General features: G+C 41.4%; 1 protein-coding gene across 1 annotated transcript in view; it reads left to right on the forward strand.

Moving 5' to 3' along the window:
* Positions 1-13,102, forward strand: part of CHST11 (carbohydrate sulfotransferase 11) — a 91,856-nt gene extending 78,754 nt beyond the window's left edge. Inside the window, exon 2 of the mRNA XM_008927959.2 lies at positions 8,226-13,102. Coding sequence (XP_008926207.2) covers positions 8,226-9,074 — 849 coding nt within the window. The 3' untranslated portion in view covers positions 9,075-13,102. The remainder of the gene's footprint in view (positions 1-8,225) is intronic.
* The last annotated feature ends 6,678 nt before the right edge of the window (positions 13,103-19,780 follow it).

Consider the following 19,780-nt stretch of genomic DNA (forward strand, 5'->3'; position numbering starts at 1 on the left):
TGGAGGTTCCCAATGCTGGAGACTCCTCACTCTGTTTCAGCACATGCATATATGCATATCCCTTCTATTGGGATTTATGCTGTATCTAAATGGAGTCTCTCATGTTTAGCTTCCTTACTACTTCTCCTAACCAGACTGAATCCAGACAGAAGATTATTCCCTTCCTCCTTGTGGAATTTCTTATGTATTTTTGTATTTATGTATCTACTCCATCCTGTTTCCCCACTCCACCCAGTTTATCTCACCCCTACTACCACAGCTCCTTGCAACAGAGAAACAAATGTCAATTTTTCCATTGTCTCCTAGGTGCCAGCTATGTTAAAATGCAGTTTCTTATTCTGTTTTTTAAGGGCTACTCCCAGCTCCACCCTGGCTGACTCCATGCATCCCCAGTCCAGTGCTCCTCCTGGTGCATCATTTGCAGACATCCGTGGCATGCCTTTTCCTGACCAGTTCTCAAGCCTCTCCTTGAAATCATATCTCCATGTCCCACAGTAAAGATGTAATAGCAGAGTACAGCAGCTACAGGTCCCTTGGCTTTAAGCTTCCCAAAGCCATGTTCTTGTGCTCAGACTTGCATTGTTCCAGTGTTTCATCTGTGTCTCGATTGTAACCTGGCAGTTGAGAGATGAAAGGTGGAAGTCTCTTTTGCCCCGTCTACAGTCCCTAGTGACTTGGAGACAGTTCTGCAAACTCACTTTGCTACTGTGTGTCTGTCCATCACCCGTTAGTGCAATTAAGTCCATTGAAGGTGGTGATGGTAGGGGCACCTAAGGGCTACTTGAGGCAGCTTTGAGTGGCCAGTGGTCACAGTGTAGCAGTGAAACACCCATGCCTGAGACCAAGAAGTGTTAGGAAGGCAGTGGTTTGTCCCTGTGTGTTACAGGTTACATGCACAGGTCCGGAGAGCGTGAGCTCAGCTCCAGCCACCACATGTGGGTGCGGCTGTGTGCGTGTCTTGGAGGGAAAAGGACAGAAAGTTTTCATTTTAAAATTAAATTCATGAGATAGCCAGACCTTTCAGCGTTTTAATACAAACAGTGATTTATTGATGCATTTAGGAAATAAGCCAGGAGCGAACAAATTCATCACACGCCGTCCTTTTCCGAGCTGCTGTGGCGGCGGTGCAGGGAGCTCGGAGTCCTGGCAGCAGAGCCTCCACTGTGGGAAGGCAACACAGCTCTGTTGCTCTCACCCCACCACAGCTGCTGAGGGTCCTGGCCTGGGGTTTCATTAGCTTCTTTTTGCTGTGAGAAAAAAATGAAAGGATTGGCCATTTACCAAATTCCCCTTCTCCCCATTCCTTCCTTTGGCTGCTGGAAAGAGGATGCAAAGTGCACTTCGTACACGCAACACGAAGCTCCAAGCTCATCTTCTATAAATTAAATCCCAATAAACCCTTCAACATGGAGCTTGTTTAAAGTGTTCCCAGGTCGAGGCTTCTCCAGCCTTCCTGATGATTTCTTATCTCTCTTGTGTTTGCACTTGAACTCGGTCACTTCAATTTTGCCTGCCCTGTGTTTGTAATATTCCCCCAGAGCTTCAGAACAGCAACATGCACAGCAGCACATCCTTCAGCCACTGTGTGGCCAGGCCATAGGTCTTTCTGCCTGGTTTTCCTGGGGACTTCCAACTTTTCCCTCTCCTTGTTCAGAGGAGATGTTTTACAATATGTGTGCATTCATCTCATTAGCCCCAAACCCTATGTATGATATGAGTCCTGATACCAAATAGTTCCCAGCAGGGAGAATGAGAATGGACAGGCTTCTGAAAATGTTTGGATTTATACAGGAGGAGGCGGCATTGGAAGTGAGCTGATTCTTTTCTTCCTTAATCCATACCTTATTGTGTCACAGAGTTTTAGCCTGATTAAAAAGCTGGTTTTAATATACAGCTGGTGCCATTTGGTGTCAGTCTGTGATTTTTCAAGATTTTTGCATCATTTAGACTCCCTGTGGTACTTTACTTTCTCTCCAAGATGAAAAGGCCAATATTTAATGACCTAGTTGTGAAGTTTTCCCAGGAAAGTATCAGCATATGTGGCTGCATGTGTGACTGTTGCCAGATTTTGACTGGTTTAGTGTTGTTTCTTTTCTAGCACCCAACTAGTACTTGTCTAGTACCTGGACAAAGAAGAGTGAATGACAAAGTTGATGTGGGTTTGGGGGGTGCTGTTAATCAAATAACTGTAGTCTCTGGACTGAAAGAAATGCAACTGCTGAAATATCTCACCCTTCTCTGCTACATACACGCACACAGGCAAAGATGGAGAGGTGCATAGGAAGAAGAAGGAGGGAACATATGAAGAAATTCAGGATTTTTGACAATACAGTGCTAGCAGCTACTGTGTATTGACTGTTTTACTCTCAAGAGCTTTGATCCTCCTTTTCATAGCCCTGGTGCATTTTGTGCTGTGGGAACTGAAAGTGGTGTGGTTATCTTGGCTTGCAATACAGAGAATTGGAAAAAAATGTGTATTCAGCCTAATCTTCTCTGTGGGGCAATAAGTTCAATGCATGAAATGGAGAAAAAAAGCAGCTTTATAATGTTTCAAGAGTTTCCTTCAGAGGATATAATTTGTCTCTAAAATGTTCTCACTTAGTAAAATCACTCCTGAGTTAATGTTAGTTTTGTTATCTTCTATTATCCAGCCACTCTGTTGAGACATTTTCATAGCAAATTCATATTCCAGTTTGTCTGTCCATAAGTTGTCAGGGAAGATGTTAAGCATTTCCATCTCCAGTACACACAATGTGCTTTCTCTGAACGAATATTAATTGAAATTTTGGTGAGATTCTCATTTGAGTGCTGGAAGGTTTTGAAAAAGTTCAGTCAAAAATAATATGCTATGAAATGTGAGGTAGATCAAAGTATGAAATATTGCAAAACTGTTACTTAAAAAAATTGTTGCAGTCCAGGTCAGTTTAATAAATTTATCAAAAATGCAATTGTTCTCTTAGATACAGTGTTTTGATTCACATAGTTACAATTGTCTGACTGTCATCTGTAAAAATCAGCAAAGAGTAATAATTATTTGAGATGATTAGAGAAATGCTTATCCTTGGGCTATTGAGTATGAAAAAATGCTAGTTCCCCATTATTGTCTAATGCTGAACATTTTTAAGAATACAATCTAGAATTTGGTGTATAGCACATATATACATAGGGTATAGCACATATAGCACATATAGCACATAGGGTAGTTATGGATACAAATTGTAAAAGCCAAGTATTAAAATAGTCTAAACTACGTTTGTAACTTCAAGACTGCCCATCAAGGTTTCAAGAGCCTTATTCACACTTTTTATGTGAGGACAGGATTGGAAATGTAACATCATGCTCAAAAAACCTCCACCCTTTTAGCATCTGGGAAAATATAAATAATATTGAGAAACATTTTGTATATTGAATAACAAACATTTCATAGAACTCAAATGGTGTGGTTGATGGGCTACAGGAAGGAGAGCTGATAACACCTGAGAGATTTCAGACAACTGAAAGACTAATCTCTCTTGATGTCATATAACCAGGACCATTAGTGCCACCTATAGTTAGTCTGTCTGACACTTCTCACTTTAAGACCATTTTTTCAGTGGATTTTGAGCCTGTTGCAAACTCCTTCTGAACAAATACCATTAAGAAGAATTTGGTTGAGATGAGCTCTGGTTTACTAAGCTTAACAGTACTACTGGATAGACCCAGCTGGATGTCAGCTGGTTTTTAATTGGTGGCTGCTTGGACCACAGGTGAGGGGAACGCTGCAGCAGCTTGTGTAGTTCTAGCACAGGACAGAAACCAAACCTCAAAACATGAAGGTAACTGAAGAATTAAAGGCAGATACAAAGTCTTCATTAATGTAAAACTGAAGAGAAAAAGCAATTTAGCAAGGCATGGACTGCAAACCCCATTCATAATATTTATCTTCCTTATTCCACTCTAATTTGGTAATTTTGCCCTTCAGTCTGCCATGACCACATTTCATGTTAGCACTTCCAACATAGGTTGGTTGTGAGCCTGGTTAAATTAATGTACAGAATTAGCTTCAGGCAATGCAGCAGAAATAAATAAAATCCTGCCTTGTAAATCTGGGGGTTACTTCTTTCCACACTATTTTTTTTAATAGTGAGACAAAATTTAATTAATGGGCTTTTTGAGTGACACTTCAGTATTTCCATCCTTCTATTAAAAAACTGCTTCCAGTGCAGGTACCTCTGCATTGGATTGATCTCTGTGCCTGGTTTGCAGTACACTACTATATTCAGAAAAAAAGTTAGTTAAAAATTCCCTTTGTTTAAATCTGTACTTGCTGCTTGGCCATGAAGCTTGGAAAGCTCTCCAAAGATTATTTTATCCTGCTGTGCCTAAGTAACCAGAAGAAAATACCTCCCATCTCATTACTCTGATTTACCTTGAATAACCTTTGCATGTCATGAGTTGATGACTGCCAGTTGGTCAGCATATGTATTTCTGATCAGTCTATTCTCTAGTGCTCTGCATAAAAAGCCCTCCTGTCCCCCATTCCCTATGCACACACCCCCACCCCCCCTTCCTGCTGTACAGAAGACATCCACATGAGCAGAGCATGCTGGATTTAGCTTTCCTCCCCTGTTGTTAGTTTGGGACTGATGGAGATGAGAAGCTTCTGGGATCAGAGTGTCCCCAGACTACATTTATCTTTTTCTTTTTTTAAATGCCACTGAGCTTGGGAGTCTCCCGCTGCTCATGTTGCTTCACTGTTCAAGTTGGTTGCTGCATCAGAAAAGGAAGGAAAACTTTGATCTTGACATGCCTTCTTCTCTGTCCCAGCTTACAACTTCTGCAGAAAAAACCCCCCATGATTCAAGTGCATCTGTGGTGACAGTCCTTTCAGGCAAGAACAGATGCTTTTATCAGATGTCTTCCCAAAATCTTTAATGTCCAGATAAGTCCAAGTGAACTGTCAGAGGACAGACCCAAGCACTGACTTTATCACCATCCCCATGCTGCTCTCAGGTAACCTGCCCACAGGCTTAAAAGTGTCCTTTCACAAAGTGGGGTAGATTTAGGTCATTACTTACTGTGGCTTCCAGAACTGAGGGATCAGCAGGACCTCTGGCAATGACCACAGAGGCAGCAATCAGTGTCCAGGCAGCAGCTGTGCTCTCACAACTCCGCTGTAGGCACATCTATAACAGCTTTGGAGGAAGACAGTCCATGACCCTAATTGTTTGACTTGCCCTTCACCATCCATGTGTTTAAAGGTATCTGTCCCTTGGATCTTATCTCTCTGGCTGCTTGAATTTGTAGGGTATATTTTCTTCATTAGCTGTGAGCACCTTTGCACATTTTCACTGACCAAGTAGACCTCCAGTCTTGTGTAGTCTTATTATTTTCCCAGTTCCCCTCACCAGCTTCGGGAGTGGAATTATTATGTGGTTAAAAGCCTTGCCTATAACTTAAAATGAAGAGGAACCATATTAGCATTAGATAACTCACTGTTAATATATAATTTCAAAACACTAAATTAAAAAATGATGTTACGATTACCTCGCATGGTACTGTAGACTCTACAGATCATGGAGGATGTCCTCAGTACAAAGAAGAGTTTGGTGGCTCTTTCTATTTCCTACATGGCCCTTCATCCATCAGCCATACCAAATGGTACTGTCATTTATGAGAACAAGACAATACCCTTTTACTGTTGCATTGCTATTTGATATGCATTCTTTGTGCCATCAGACAGGCCAGAGCACATGCAGAGCTGACCCTGGGGTGTTGGTGTATACTTAGTAAATGTAGCTGACAAACCTGTATGCCATTTCTTTGGATTTTTTTCCAGGTTAAAAAGAGTGAGAGGCAAGTACCACTTGAAAATGCACAAGTGTAATCTTTTAAGTGAATTTAATGTAGTACAGTCTTATTTGCAATTGCAAATACTAAGGCTACATTTTTCCCCTTACTCCAAATGCCTGAAAATCTCATTAATGTTAATGTATGGGAAAGAAGTGCTTAGCCTATTGATGGAGGAATGAAATCAGGAGCAAAGCACATCTCTACAAAGATTCATCTGCAGATTAGGGTCTGAAGCAACCATTAGATTATCAGATCTGACCTTCTATCTAATACAGGCCATAGAATCTCATCCACTTAATTCTGTATTTATCCCAAGAACAGCACCAGAAAATCAAATACAGTGCATTAACATATTATAATTTAGCAATATATTCAGGCATTTCTCCTTTTTTTAACTCTAAAACCAGAGGCAAACAGCACTACTGTGCTATATGATTATTGATGAAAATCTGCAGGAGGAGAGATTTTAGCTTTTTATCTGTCTGCAGAGGAGAATTTGTGTGTCTTTGTGCTTGCATAGGATTTTGTTTAGTTCTTTGAAAATTATTCATTGGTAACTCTAACCATTACAAAGCTGGTTGAGAACCATTAGTTCTGTTTTTCTCTGAGGGCAGCACAAACTGAAATAGGGATTTTTGTATTTTTTAACAGAAAAAAGTCATTTTCTTGAAAAATCTGTGTGGTCCTTGACAACTGCTTTCTAATATCTTATTTGGAAACTCCCTGCCAGTCAGTTTTCCTAGGAAGCACGAAGCACATTTCACATCTGGTTTCTCATCCCTTTGACTATAACACAAAACTGCCCTTGAAGTGCACCTGGGAGGTATCCAGGGGGATACCACACACACACACACACAAAAATGAACCAAACTGTCTAAAAGATCTGCACTGGGCTATTGCATGTTTTAACCATTAGCCAGCATTTTACTGAACAAAGGGGCTAAAGAGATGAGACAAGATGAGGAAAGTATCAAGGAATTCAGAGAAGAAGTGGTGGGTGGCACTGCACAAAATACAGATGTCCCAGGATTGGCACATCAATATTCTCTGAAGAAAAAATCCTCCTGCCCAAGTTTGAGGTGCCCCAACCCCTTGGTGTTGCTCATCCCGTGAAAACATTTCTTTGCAACCCACCACAGCCCAGATGGAGGGAGAGTCTCTGCTGCTCACGTGTTGCAAAAGCTTTTGCTGCCCCTTGGGCAGGTGAAACCTGGGCTCTTAGGGCTTGTCTGTAACAATGCAATTTCTATTTCCTTACTCTCTAAAGCTCAGAAATCCTGCCACTAGCTTGGTCCCATCTTGAAATTTTGTCTGGGTTTTTGACTCAAAAGTGCATTTGGATCCTGTTCTTTGTGGTTTTTCTTTTTAAAAATATGAATCATGGCTAACTACTGCTATTGAAAGCAGATATTTGACCTGTGACTGCAGAGACACCTCAGGTGGCTCTGAATAACCAAACATAGGAGCCTGCACTAGCATGGCCCTTTGCTCAAGCTAATATTCCCTGTTTCCTGGAGGAGCTCATTGCCTGCCTTAGTAGAAGCTCTTGCTGTGGTTGCCGGACACAGTCTGGGCAGGAGTGGCTGGTGGTGAGAGAGTGGCCTTCTCTGCACAGCTGCTGTGTGGGTCCTCCCTAAAACAGATTAGAGACTCTCCAAAGTATCCAGTAGCACTGATAGTTGAAAGTTAGGGCACTGTTAACAAAATAGTAAGGAACACAGAACTATGTGTGTTAGAAGACCACACACTCTTTCTTTCTCTGTCAATGTGGCTTCAGCAGAGAGGCAAATTTATCACGGATATTCTGTTCAGTGAAGAAATCATATCTGAGTGAATGGTTCTCTTGTAGAGTTGCAGGAATATCCATGGGCTTAATTTATTCTGCCAAGGTCATAGCCAGGTAACAAGCCACGATTATTCAATTCTCTAACATAAAAGACACCAGCAACAAGGGCACAAACTTTTTATTTTGAAAAATTTTCCAACTCTGGTGTCTCCCTAGCCCATGTTAGCAGCAAATGGGGTCCAACACTGCTGTAACCATGGGATGGACTGCAGAGTGGACTAAGCAGTGACCACATGTCAGATTGAGGGTTCTATAAATATACTTGCCACCAGGCTGTGTGAGCACTTGTGCTCCTTCATGTTGGCTTCAAAGCAGAGCTCTGGAAGCTTTGTGAACAGCATTTAAGAAGTGTCAAGAAGTCTGTGTATCAAGAAGTTTGGAGACAAAAAGAGTTTATCTCCTAGAATAGGAACAATTTTACTCTGCCACACAGTGAACTGTTCTATGCAGGCAGAAATCTACTTTTCTATGAATTTATGTAATAAGCAAAAAGGCAGTGAGAGTTTCCCAGCCGCTTGACTTACTGGTGCCTGTGCTTTCTTTGCAGTTGTCCAACACAGCAATTCTTCATCAGATTAGACGAGACCAAGTGACAGACACGTGCCGAGCAAACAGTGTGTCCAGCAGGAAGCGCCGCGTGCTGACACCCAATGATCTCAAACACCTGGTTGTGGATGAAGATCATGAGATGATCTATTGCTATGTTCCCAAAGTGGCCTGCACAAACTGGAAGAGAGTCATGATGGTTTTGACGGGAAGAGGCAAATACAGTGATCCGATGGAAATCCCAGCCAATGAAGCCCACGTGTCTTCAAACCTGAAGACCCTCAACCAGTACAGCATCCCAGAGATCAACCACCGCTTGAAAAACTACATGAAGTTCCTCTTTGTTCGCGAGCCTTTTGAGAGACTGGTGTCAGCCTACAGGAACAAGTTCACCCAGAAGTACAACACTTCCTTCCACAAGCGATACGGCACCAAAATTGTGAGGCGCCAGAGGAAAAACGCAACCCAGGAAGCTCTGCGTAAAGGTGATGATGTGAAATTTGAAGAGTTTGTGGCATATCTCATCGACCCACACACCCAAAGAGAAGAGCCCTTCAATGAGCACTGGCAGACTGTGTACTCCCTCTGCCACCCTTGCCACATCCACTACGACCTCATAGGAAAATACGAAACGCTCGAAGAGGATTCGAATTACATTCTCCAGCTGGCAGGAGTAGGCAACTACCTGAAATTCCCCACCTATGCAAAGTCTACGAGAACTACTGACGAAATGACCACAGAGTTCTTCCAGAACATCAGCTCCGAGCACCAAACGCAGCTGTATGAAGTCTACAAACTTGATTTTTTAATGTTCAATTACTCAGTGCCAAGCTACCTGAAATTGGAATGAGGGATGGGTTGGGGGGAGAGAGGGGAGAGAAAGCCTGTTTTATTTAAGATTTTTATTTGTCATAATAAATATGGAGAATGGGTTATTTTGTAAATTAATATTTTCTTTTTTTGAATGATGCTGCGAGCAGCACAGTCAAAATTATTTAAATCAACTGTAAGAAAGGACAGCTCTCTTTGCAGGGTAACAGGATTGTGACGATCTAGCTGTAGAAATGACTAATACTGCTACACTGTTTAAAAAAATGTTGTGTTCTGGTGAATTTCATTGATCTTGCATTCCTCCAATTCTAATTAATGTTATTTATACTTATTTAAAACATTGTCTCTTGGTAGGTGTCACTTCAGCAGCAGAGATAACATAACATTTGGACAAAGGGAGTCTGGGTTTGTGCTTTCCTCAGTTGAGCTTGTCTCTGGGTATTACTCTTCCATTAGCCATTGATTCAGGTAAATATAGAAATGGTTCTTCATACCACATGCTTTGAGAAGAGTGTTGGAAATAAGTTCTTCAGAAAGTGATATTGCACTCTACACTAGTACAAAATCTATCTTTCTAGCCCTGAAAAGGAAAAGTAAAACAGACTTGGGTAGATTCGTGCTATATAAAACCCATGACTGAAAGAAATGTGAATGTATTCCTCAGAAAGAGAAACCTTGAACCTTTTATAAATCCTATTGAGCTTATCAAGAATATGACCAGTCTCATTGTCTCTTAATTTGGGCCTGCTAGCCCAAAAAAATGCAGATTTGCAGATGGTCCATCAGAAAAAAACCAGCATTTTGGAAGTGACTGTAAGAGATTTTTGAATGCTCAAAGCAATTGGCTTTGACTTAATTCATATCCAGGATGGGGTTGGGGGAACTTCATCCTCTGCAAGTCAGCCCTCCCTAACAAATCTTAAGATGGACCACCAAAACTGGCTCGAGAGACCCCATTGCTATAAATGATCTGGCCATGTCATTTGAAAAGTCAAAAAGTCATCTTCATGTTGATAGCATGCAAGACAATAAAAAAGGTCTCATCATCCCACATGCTGGTTTCATGGCTTTTTCCTAGGGGGAAGAGGGAGTCTTCTTTTTTCGGTTGATGCCTAAATACTATTGACAGGAATGTTTTTAAATTCCAGTGGATTAGAAATTCATCTTAAGTGAGTCCTAGTGTAAGGCCACGACCTTTTGCATTAAGGTGAATGTCTCAGTACCGGTTGTTTTGTGTATAACAGCTTGTTGGGATGACAGATTGTACCAGTCGCAATTGTTTTGGCCAAGCAAATAGTAATCTATTCACACCAAATAAATAATGAAAAATGAGATTTCAGTGTGGATCTGTTAGCCAGCTAGTGAGAGCAGAAGATCAGGCTTCTCCAAATGTTTGCTTCAGTTTGATGCAGGTGAGGTGCATGGCCTGGGGAATGCTCTGTAGCCACCCCAAGGTGTCCTGTCTGGGGGTGGCAGTGCCATCAGAGAGCTGAAGGGCAAAAGCAGGCAGAGGCTTAAATTGAGGCACTTGTGGGAATCTAAAATCTGTTTTAAAGTTGATAGATGGTTTAAATGGGGTTTTTGAATTGCCTGTGTGTCAAGATCGAAACAAACCCTTCCAGAAATTACTGATGATTTAAACAAACTCAATTGAAGGCAGAGCTGTTTTAACAATATCAGAGCCAGATCCTGAAAATATATTGTACAGTAGCCAATAATATCCACTGAATTACATTAGTTTCCAGGACACAGATGTGATTAAAGAAGAAAAATAGTTTGCATCTTATTTGATAAAAATAAGTTGCTGAATAAATCTCATAGAAAAAAAAATAACAAACAGCAACTGAAGTCCTTTCACAATTGGATTTGGTCTTAGGCAGGACTCGGATCATTATTTTTTGTATCATACCATACAAATATATCTCTCATCCATTCTTGAACAGCCACAGTTTTCATAACCCAGGTCCTATTTATAACCCAGAGCACTGACCCAGTGGCAAGCAAAGGGCTAGCTGGCTGTGCCTACCCACCCTGAATTCCTGCTGGTTGGTTGCTGGCTGGTGTTTTACTTGAAAGCAGTTTTGTCTCATTTAGAGTATGTGGAGCTGTTGCAAGTGCCTCTCACAGTATGCCCTGGCTTTTTTATGTTCCTCGTTCAGTGGTTGTATGTTTGTTAAAAAACAACTGAGGGTAGATTCCCCTTTCTCCCCCCCCCCTGCCTTGCAATACTTCCTACAAGCTATTTGTGTGCTTGTTTGGTCTTGCATCCAGCAGTGCTCATATTTTGGTCCAATTTTCTTCTCAGTTAGTTGTTAATTTCTCCAGGAGGATGTGATGTGAATTTTTTCATTTAAGACAAAAGTGGCCTGAGAAAGAAAATATTTTAAAAACGGTGTGGGCTTCCCCCTTTGTTTTTGTACTTGAGCATCATCACCACGGTTTTATCTGCTCTGAAATACTCCCTTTAGTTTCACAGCCTTGTAGACACAAAAGCCCTATTTGACAGCTCTGATAGAAAAGCTTTAGGTGAAAAACATGTTCAGGAGATCTGAGGAGTAAGCATTACTCCAGGCAGGATTTTTAGCAGCAGCTTTGAGTTTGATTACCCAAATTCTGCCTCCCCACGGAGGGCTGCTCTGTGGGTGGATGCTCACCACTGATGTGGACTAAAAGTGGGCACTTTTATGTCACTTGCTTTTTAAAAACCTCGATCCCAAACTACTACAACCTGGTTATTTAGTGTGTTTTATCTGTTTTGGGGTGCTGTGAATAGGCTGTAGACCGTGTTTAAAATGAACAGCTGACATGCTGGATTCGATCATGCAGTGAGCACAAAGCCCTCACCAGCTCAGAGGAGGATCACAGATATTAAGGAATAGCCTTTTCTTTTGGTCTACTGAGTGTGTTGTTTTGACTGAGCCAAAAAATATCTCTTTCTACTGCAGCCACACAGGAGGGATGTTCAGGGTTGTTCATCCTTATCTCAGTGAGATGGCAGCCACCACCTGCAGTGGGGGGGGCAGCCAGGGAATCAGGCTGGTTTTACCCTCACCTCTTCACTGAGTTTCCCAGCTGGAGGAGAAGAGGGGCTGGTCTGCTCCTGAGCTCTGCCTCCCTCACAGCTTCATTTCTGTTGTGGCCACAACTAGTCCTGGGAGACAAACAGGCAGCACTGACCCACAGCAAAATACAAAATACAGATGTCCTCGTGGGACAGCAAAGGCCACCTAGGGAGCTGCTGTTGTAAAAGGATGTGCATTAGTTATGATCAAGTCATGATGAGCACAGAGAGGACCCGATGGGGGAAGTCTTGCTCCCCACCTCTGTCCCCAGCCCCTCAAAGCTGCTGGAGCAGTGATTCCTTATCTCTGAGCAGCTGATGCCTCCCTGTCACTTGGCGTGGCCAGCGCTGAGCCCAGCAGTGCTGGTGGCTCTGTACTCGGCACAATACCCACAGCCAGGGGTTCATTCTCCCCGGATGGCCCCAAGCACCTTAACCTGGAGGGCAGGCTGGATTTGGCCCATCGAACATGGTGGTGACTCCTGGGTGGTGGAAGGTCCCCCCAAACCTGACTTGGTCCATGCTTCAGCCTCTTTGTAAACCACATCCATTACCACAGAAATGTGCAAACTGCCTGAACCATGCGCTGTGTAAGACAAGTGAAATAAATAATCCACAAGCAGAAGTGCTTTTAGAAGTAAAATGTTTTAGGGTTTCACTGTAGTCTGCTGCACTTTTCAGGTACAAAAAGGGACTGTCCTTACTATTACTCTTGTTACAGAGAGTGTTATTTTCTTACATGCATGCACAATACAATGTGTACGAATAATTTAACATCAATGTGGGGTTGGATTTTTTTTTAACCTATTTGTATGCAGTAGAAGGCTTGTTGTAGAAAAGTATCTCCTCATACTTAAATATACTGTTAATAAAGAAAAAAGCTAAATTATACATTGCCAACAGAAGTGTGAACTGCTCATGAATCTTTCCTTAAAAAAGCCATTCAAGCCTGATTATTTTTCTAAGTAACTTCAATTAAATTGAAGAAAGAAAGTTCCTCTCTGTGTGCTTTATTTCTGGCTCATGCTTTCAGGGTGGATTTTTCAGGGTGGGATTTTTGTCTACATGGCTTTGCTTTCTCACCTGCGTTATTGTGGCAGGACACACAGAAGACTTAAAATGATCTACTACTGTGGAGCAGGAAAGCTAAAGTCATCTAACAGCATCCCTCTTACTCCTCTTCTTTCTCAAGTTCCCAGCCAGCAAGGATGAGGGCTGTCAGTTTAAGACCTGTTGCATGCCCAGAAACATTGTCCTACCTCAAGCAAGGGTGATTTAGAGCCAGACAGATGAGTAAACTCCAGGTACCTGATGAGCTTCAGGCCACGTGCTTGCTCACCTTCATGTGAATCCCCTAATAATGGCTTTGAGTTTAACATTTCCAGCAGTCCCCAAGCCTGCGTGGTATTGTCCATGGTTTTCACTGAGGCCACATCTAACCCCAAAGTGGAAACTTCCAACTGAGCTTTGAAGACAAACTCAAGATCTCTTTGTAGGTGACATGCTTTATGTGACAGAACATCTTGGTATCCCATCACTGTAACCTCTTCAGCATCTTAACATGCCTCTTGAATTGGGGAGGGCCCCAAAACTGAATGCCACATTCTGGGTGCAGCCCTGCCAGTGACAAACAGACCATTGAATCTGCCAGCCCCACTCCTCACAAGGCAAACATCATTCACAGTGAGAGCAGAGACAAACAGAAAATAGGCAATCTGCTGAGCAAGTGTCATAGCACATGGTGGGGCACTGGCCAAGCCCATTCCCACCTCAAATGCCCCATCACCCTGCACTCCCTAATTAATAGGCAGAACTGCAGCACTGTTTATTGAAATCACAACTTGGCTGTGCAGTATTAAGATAACAACCTTCACCTTTCAAAACATTGGTGATTTGTGTCTTCTACAGTCTCAATCAGAGGGAGATAATTAAGAAGGTCTTGAGAAGGACTGGATCTAAGTGAGCACTTAGCCTGAGTCTGGCCACTCTGCTGATTGTTCTGTATCCCTTTGGCAGCTTGGCAGGGCAGGGAATACACACTCTTGGAAGTGATGCAATCCCGTTCTGGCAGTGCATGGGTCTCTCGCCACTGTACTGCCCTGAGAGAGCCCCTCAGCTGCATTCACAGAGGTGGAGTGCAGTGCCATGCAGAAACAAGGGCCAGGAGAAATCTCCAGGAAATCCCTTGGCTGTGTAGGGATCAGTGCACTAGAGCACGGCAGGGAACCGAGCACAGGCAAGGGGAACCAGCAGCTGCAGAGGTCAGCCATGGAGGGAGGGAGCTGGGGGCTTTACAAAATTGAAGTCACATGCACACAAAACTGGAAACTTCCATTTTTGAGGCAATGGGGTAAGAAATGGCCTCTCTGCACAGCTCTTGGGTGCACAACTATTGGGTGATTTCCTTTGTTGCTTGTAAGAATAGCAGAGAGAGAAGCCCAGTCCTCGATACTGCCACAGACTCACAAAAGCACCAGTGGAAGGAAGCTCGAGGATTTGTCCTTTTGGCAAGCCTCAATCTTTCCATTAAATAATTACAAATTTACAAAACCCCTTCATTTTTGTACCCAGGAGCTGCCTGCAGCAAAGACCTCAGACAGCCGCTGTACGACAGTAGAGCTGGCAGCAGCAGAGCTCTGTGCAGCACCCCCGGGGCACTGGGGGATGTGACAAACTGTAAGGATCCTGCATGACTGAGGTGTCCCCTTGCCCAAGTGAGTAATTCCAGTGGAGCTAATGCAAAGTTTGAAGAAAGCCTGTTCCTGTAGTCATAATACACTCCCTGTGCAAGCACTTCCCTACCTTTGTTTGGATGCAAGTGCATTTCATTTAATTCCATCATAATTGCAAAAACATTTAAAATAAGGGAAACTGGAAGGAAAAGAGAAAAAAATTAAACAAGTGCAGAGAAGAAACCAGAGCATATGCTTCCCAACCAGCAGCACAGTGCTTTTCTCACTAGTTGTGTTACACATCATCACGTACAAGACTCCTGATGCCACAAAAAAAATCTTGCTTTTCCAGGTGCACCTACAAGTTTGCCAAAGACTGAAAATTTTGAAAAATTAGACTCTGGTTTTATTCTTCAGTGTGCTAAAGGTCAACATATCCAAAAGCCACCTCCCCAACTTGTATGCAAATCAGTTTTTTTAAAAAAATGTATTAAAGAGGAAAATCAAATTTCTCTTTCCTATTGGCATGACAAAAAGCCAACTGTTTCCACTGTTATTTGAAATGTCATTCTACTGGGGTGCTCAAGCCTCCTGACTATGAGATTCAACTCATGGCTAGCTAAGTCAGAGCCATTTAGGACCCAGAGTAGTGACCTATTCATGGAAGAAAAAAGAAAATATTATCATTAATGTATACGTTGTTTAAAATATATTTTGCCAATATTTAATAATGTTACTAATTTTGAATTGAAATTGATTCCTCTGTCCCCATTTTTTTTGAGTAAATGCAGCCTGAGCTAATATTTCTTTAGGTGCACATGTCCTATCACTAGGCAATTAATGGAAAGTTCATGCTGGAAAATGAGACATAGCATTTAAAGTAAATTTATGTGGATTTGAAAATCTCATTTCAATCAGAGTTTTTAATTAAAAAGCAAGCAACTAGCAAAGCTGTTTTGAATCCAAATCAATCCAAAGTTTATGCCCTCATTTCTGTATTTTTCACTAATACATAAAGCTGTCAGAGTAACATACAGCTGAATAATAACACTTTAGCCACTAAGCTTTGGTTTATTCTAAAAACTAGAATTTTACTGTGACAATTCATGACTTTTTAGCAGCAAGAGGTCTCTGTGCTGTCAGTAGGTATTTGCAGCCCTATATCAAGTCAAAACCTGCAGCCCACAACAGCCCCAATTTACCATAAAAGCTTGTGCAAAGACGGGGTTTAAGCCTTTCTTAGGCTCAATTTAGTCAGACTTACTTTAGCAGATAACCATTCTAGCTAAGGTTTAGTTTTATGTCTAAAGTAGAGGTGTTGGGTTTTTTTTAAAATTTGATTGCTCTATGAATGTGATCAATCACTGCATTTTTTTTATCCTTTTTTTAAACTTGAAAGAAATTAATTTAGAAAGAGAGGTCAAATCAGAGCAAGCAGCCACAATAAGAAGAGGCAAGTGTTGGTTGCAGAGGTGTCCAGGTAAATGTTGAGACATCATTCAAGAAAAACAAAATATATTCCTTCCAGGAATTATAGCTATTCATGATTTATGACAAAATTTTCCTTCACTTTTATGGAAGGACATAACAATTTAACTATTTTGAATTAATTTTACAATGTACTTTGCTAGTTTATCATAAAAATGTTACTGCTGTGTTCGTGCAATACAATTTTATGTGCTGTATGTATCATTCCTACAGCAGATGCTTTTAAAGCATCCCTTTTTCACTTAGGAAAATCTCAAAAATTAAATCCACCATTTTCAAATTAAAAAAACCCTTGAAGTGCAAGGATTAGAAGGAAGCATGGCTGAGTGCAATTCAGGTGACAAATTAAAGTCTGCATAACTACGGAAAAGGACTGCAAGATGGGAGGAAATGTAAGATGGAAAGTCTCAGTTTGGGGAGTCTCCTTGTGAAACACTGAGAATTAAATCAGAGGAAATGTTTGAGAACACAGTGGGGTGAACAATCCTGCTTTGCTTATTGCAATCCTGCTTATTGTAGTGTGTTTCACGTTACCTAGCAAATCTTTAGTGGGGATTCTGGAAGCTGATTAAAACCTATAAATGCTCTCATATAAAAGAGTATTCCATGCTGGGGAAATGCAGCCAGAGCAGAGCACATAAGCTCTGTCCCAGTTCCTTAGCAAGGAGTTACACACTTGGTTTGCAGTGTCTGGATTTCAGTCTTACTTTTCATGATGTAAAGATGTCAGATGGAAAGCATTCAGGTGAATACTTCTGAAATAACTAACAGGTTTCAGGTTTAAGATGTTTTGTCCTTGATTTTGAACAGCAGAAGCTCCTTAGGAATTATGTGCCCTCCATATCCTAAACCAGGATAAGGCTGCAGTCAGCCTTTTTCTCATGGGTGTTGTCATAGTTCCTGTGATGGGTGTTACTGTTAACTCCTCCATTATTATCAAATTACCATGCAAAGTGAGCTTTTGAGGAGCACAGAGATTTCCAGCTGGAGACAGACACTTTAGCTTTCCCTCCAGCAGGACATTTCAGTAGATGTACTCAGCCAGGTGTGCTCCTGTTTCCGAGTGAAATAACATGTTCACATTTCTCCTTTGATCAGATAAAAAGCCTCAGGATAATTAGCTGAAGAGATGATGGTGATAACTAATGTTTTCCTTCTGCATCAGAGATCTTGCTGATGCAATTTGGGTATAAGTCTTGATAGATGTGAACTGAATGCAGCCCTGTGCTGCACTGCCAGATGCTTTCCCTTCTTCTCAGAGGCTGTCAGACAGCAGAGAGGCTCCTAAACCTGGGCATCCTATCCCCCTGTCACTCACAGTCATTCATTTCTATCAAGTGACCATCAGTCTGCCATACAGAGCAAACATAACGCCTTGCATTTTTTGGCCTGAATTGTCTTAATAAAAAAAATTGAAGTTTAATTTGTTGTGGGTTGTTAGTGACTAAGGATTCCAGGCCAATTCTCCCATTTCACAAGAGGAGTTAAATTGGTATCAGTATTATACAAAATTGCCTCTGCTGCATAGCCATGAGCATCCCCCTGTAGCCCTGAGAGGCAAGCACACAGATCTCCCCCGAGCTATGTGGCAACAGCCCTCCTATTCCTGATCCTGAGGGCTTGTATTGGAAAAGGGACTCCCAGTTATTCTGTAGCTTACAAGGACTTTCTGCATACTGGAGACAACTGTCCTCAGAGCATACAGAGGGTGCATGGGTCGGTCTTGCCTAGTCCATAGAGCTGTAAGCCATACCTTTCTAAAAGCAGAAGAAATGGAAAAAAAAAATCTCCTCTTATGTGTGGCAGGAGGTTTTTATAGAGGTATGAATGGGACAAAAATGGATTACAAGACAGTCCTTATCTAGCAAGCAATTGACCATGCACATATGTGAGGGATACACATGGCACGGTTGAGGTTCCTGCAGGTGTGCTGTGGTCCTGAAAAAAATCAGACAACTAAAAATGAGCTTTCACTGAACACCTCAATTCCATAATATGCCAGAAAAGTGGATGCAATGTTGTTAGAGTTGAATGAGAATCAACAACCAGAAAGGTAAAGAGTCATTAGTTTTGTCTCATGTTGTGAGAGGATTCCTATGCTTCTTGTAACCAGTGCTAAAAATATTTGTTTCTCTTAGTGCCGGTCTAACAGAGATAAAAATTCCAGAGGTATGTGTGCATTAATCAGTGCTTTAAGTGCAGCTTCTCTATCTATTAAATATTCATGTAATGCAATAATCTAAAGTCAGAAGGACTTTGAAATATTTACAGGTTTCAATAAATGTTTAAAATGCAATTTTTGTAGCAAACACAGAACTGGACTTCCTTTGAACTGATGGACATTGCTGCAACACCGTGGGTGTCTCAGTGTCAGCTCTTCCAGGTACAGAGTCACGGGGGTGAAAACCCCACACAGCCAGCACTGTGCCAATGCCATAGGCTGTTTAATGCCAAGACTATATAGTCAGGCTCAAAGCAAGGGATTTAGTCTCTATAAGGGACGAATGTAGTCTTAGCTTATGTCAGTCTTACATGCAAGGCACGTAACCAGACATGGTGTCTAACAGAGACAGGTTTCTTGACCTTGATCTTTTAAAAAAATTTTTTGTTTAAAAAAATGAAGCAGCTTTCTAGTTTGAGAATAGAGCAAAGGCCAGATGGAAATGAAACCTGAGAATGAGTACGTCGTTTTGTATCTGAATTCTCAGCATTTTAGATCTTACACATTTTGCACAAATGACACGCAGGTTTCTTAAGGTTTTGGGTTTTTTTCAAAGTCCTTTCTGTCTTTTGTTACAGTGGGGGACCACAGTACCATATGTATGTGATAGACTTACACTACCATAGTGCTCAGTGGCCTTAATGGATTGGGCCTGAAGACAATGGCAATAGCAAAGCATTAAGATAAAATGAATGAAACAGAGAGAACTTCATGTATTAGACAAATACAGAGCTTGCTTATGTCTCCCAATCATCCACACTTTTGTCTACAAAATGGTACCTGAGCTGATCTCAGTTACCTAAATGTGATCAAGCTTAAAAAGTTCACTTTCACTTTGGAAATGCTCCAAATTCCAGAGGTACTCATCTATTTTAAGTGAAAAAAGAGAGTTTTGGATGATCTAAAGCTAACCATAGTATGAGGATTCACAGGAACGTAGTGGATGCTTGCTTCTCAAGTATAAAACAAGTATTGTTGCTCATAATTTTTGAAATACTATTTAGAATGTCAGGTTTATTAAAATGTTCTTCTACTGTAGACAGGACATAGCAACAATTTCATTAATCTGAACCAGGAGATGACAGAAAAAAAGAAGTAAACAGACAAAATCTTCTTAAGATCCTGTTCACAGTAAAACTTAGAATGTAAACCTGAGAACTTAGAGATATTAATTCTTGAGGATCTGTTCAGAAGTTAGTAGTTATCTACTAATCTAATTCATTCAGGACCCTATTTTACTTGCAAAAAGCAGATTTAAAATTATTCCTTGACCTCTCAAGACT

Source organism: Manacus vitellinus, unplaced genomic scaffold (assembly GCF_001715985.3).
Source record: "Manacus vitellinus isolate BGI_N305 unplaced genomic scaffold, ASM171598v3 scaffold_5_pilon, whole genome shotgun sequence".
In the NCBI taxonomy this organism is placed as follows: Eukaryota; Metazoa; Chordata; class Aves; order Passeriformes; family Pipridae; genus Manacus; species Manacus vitellinus.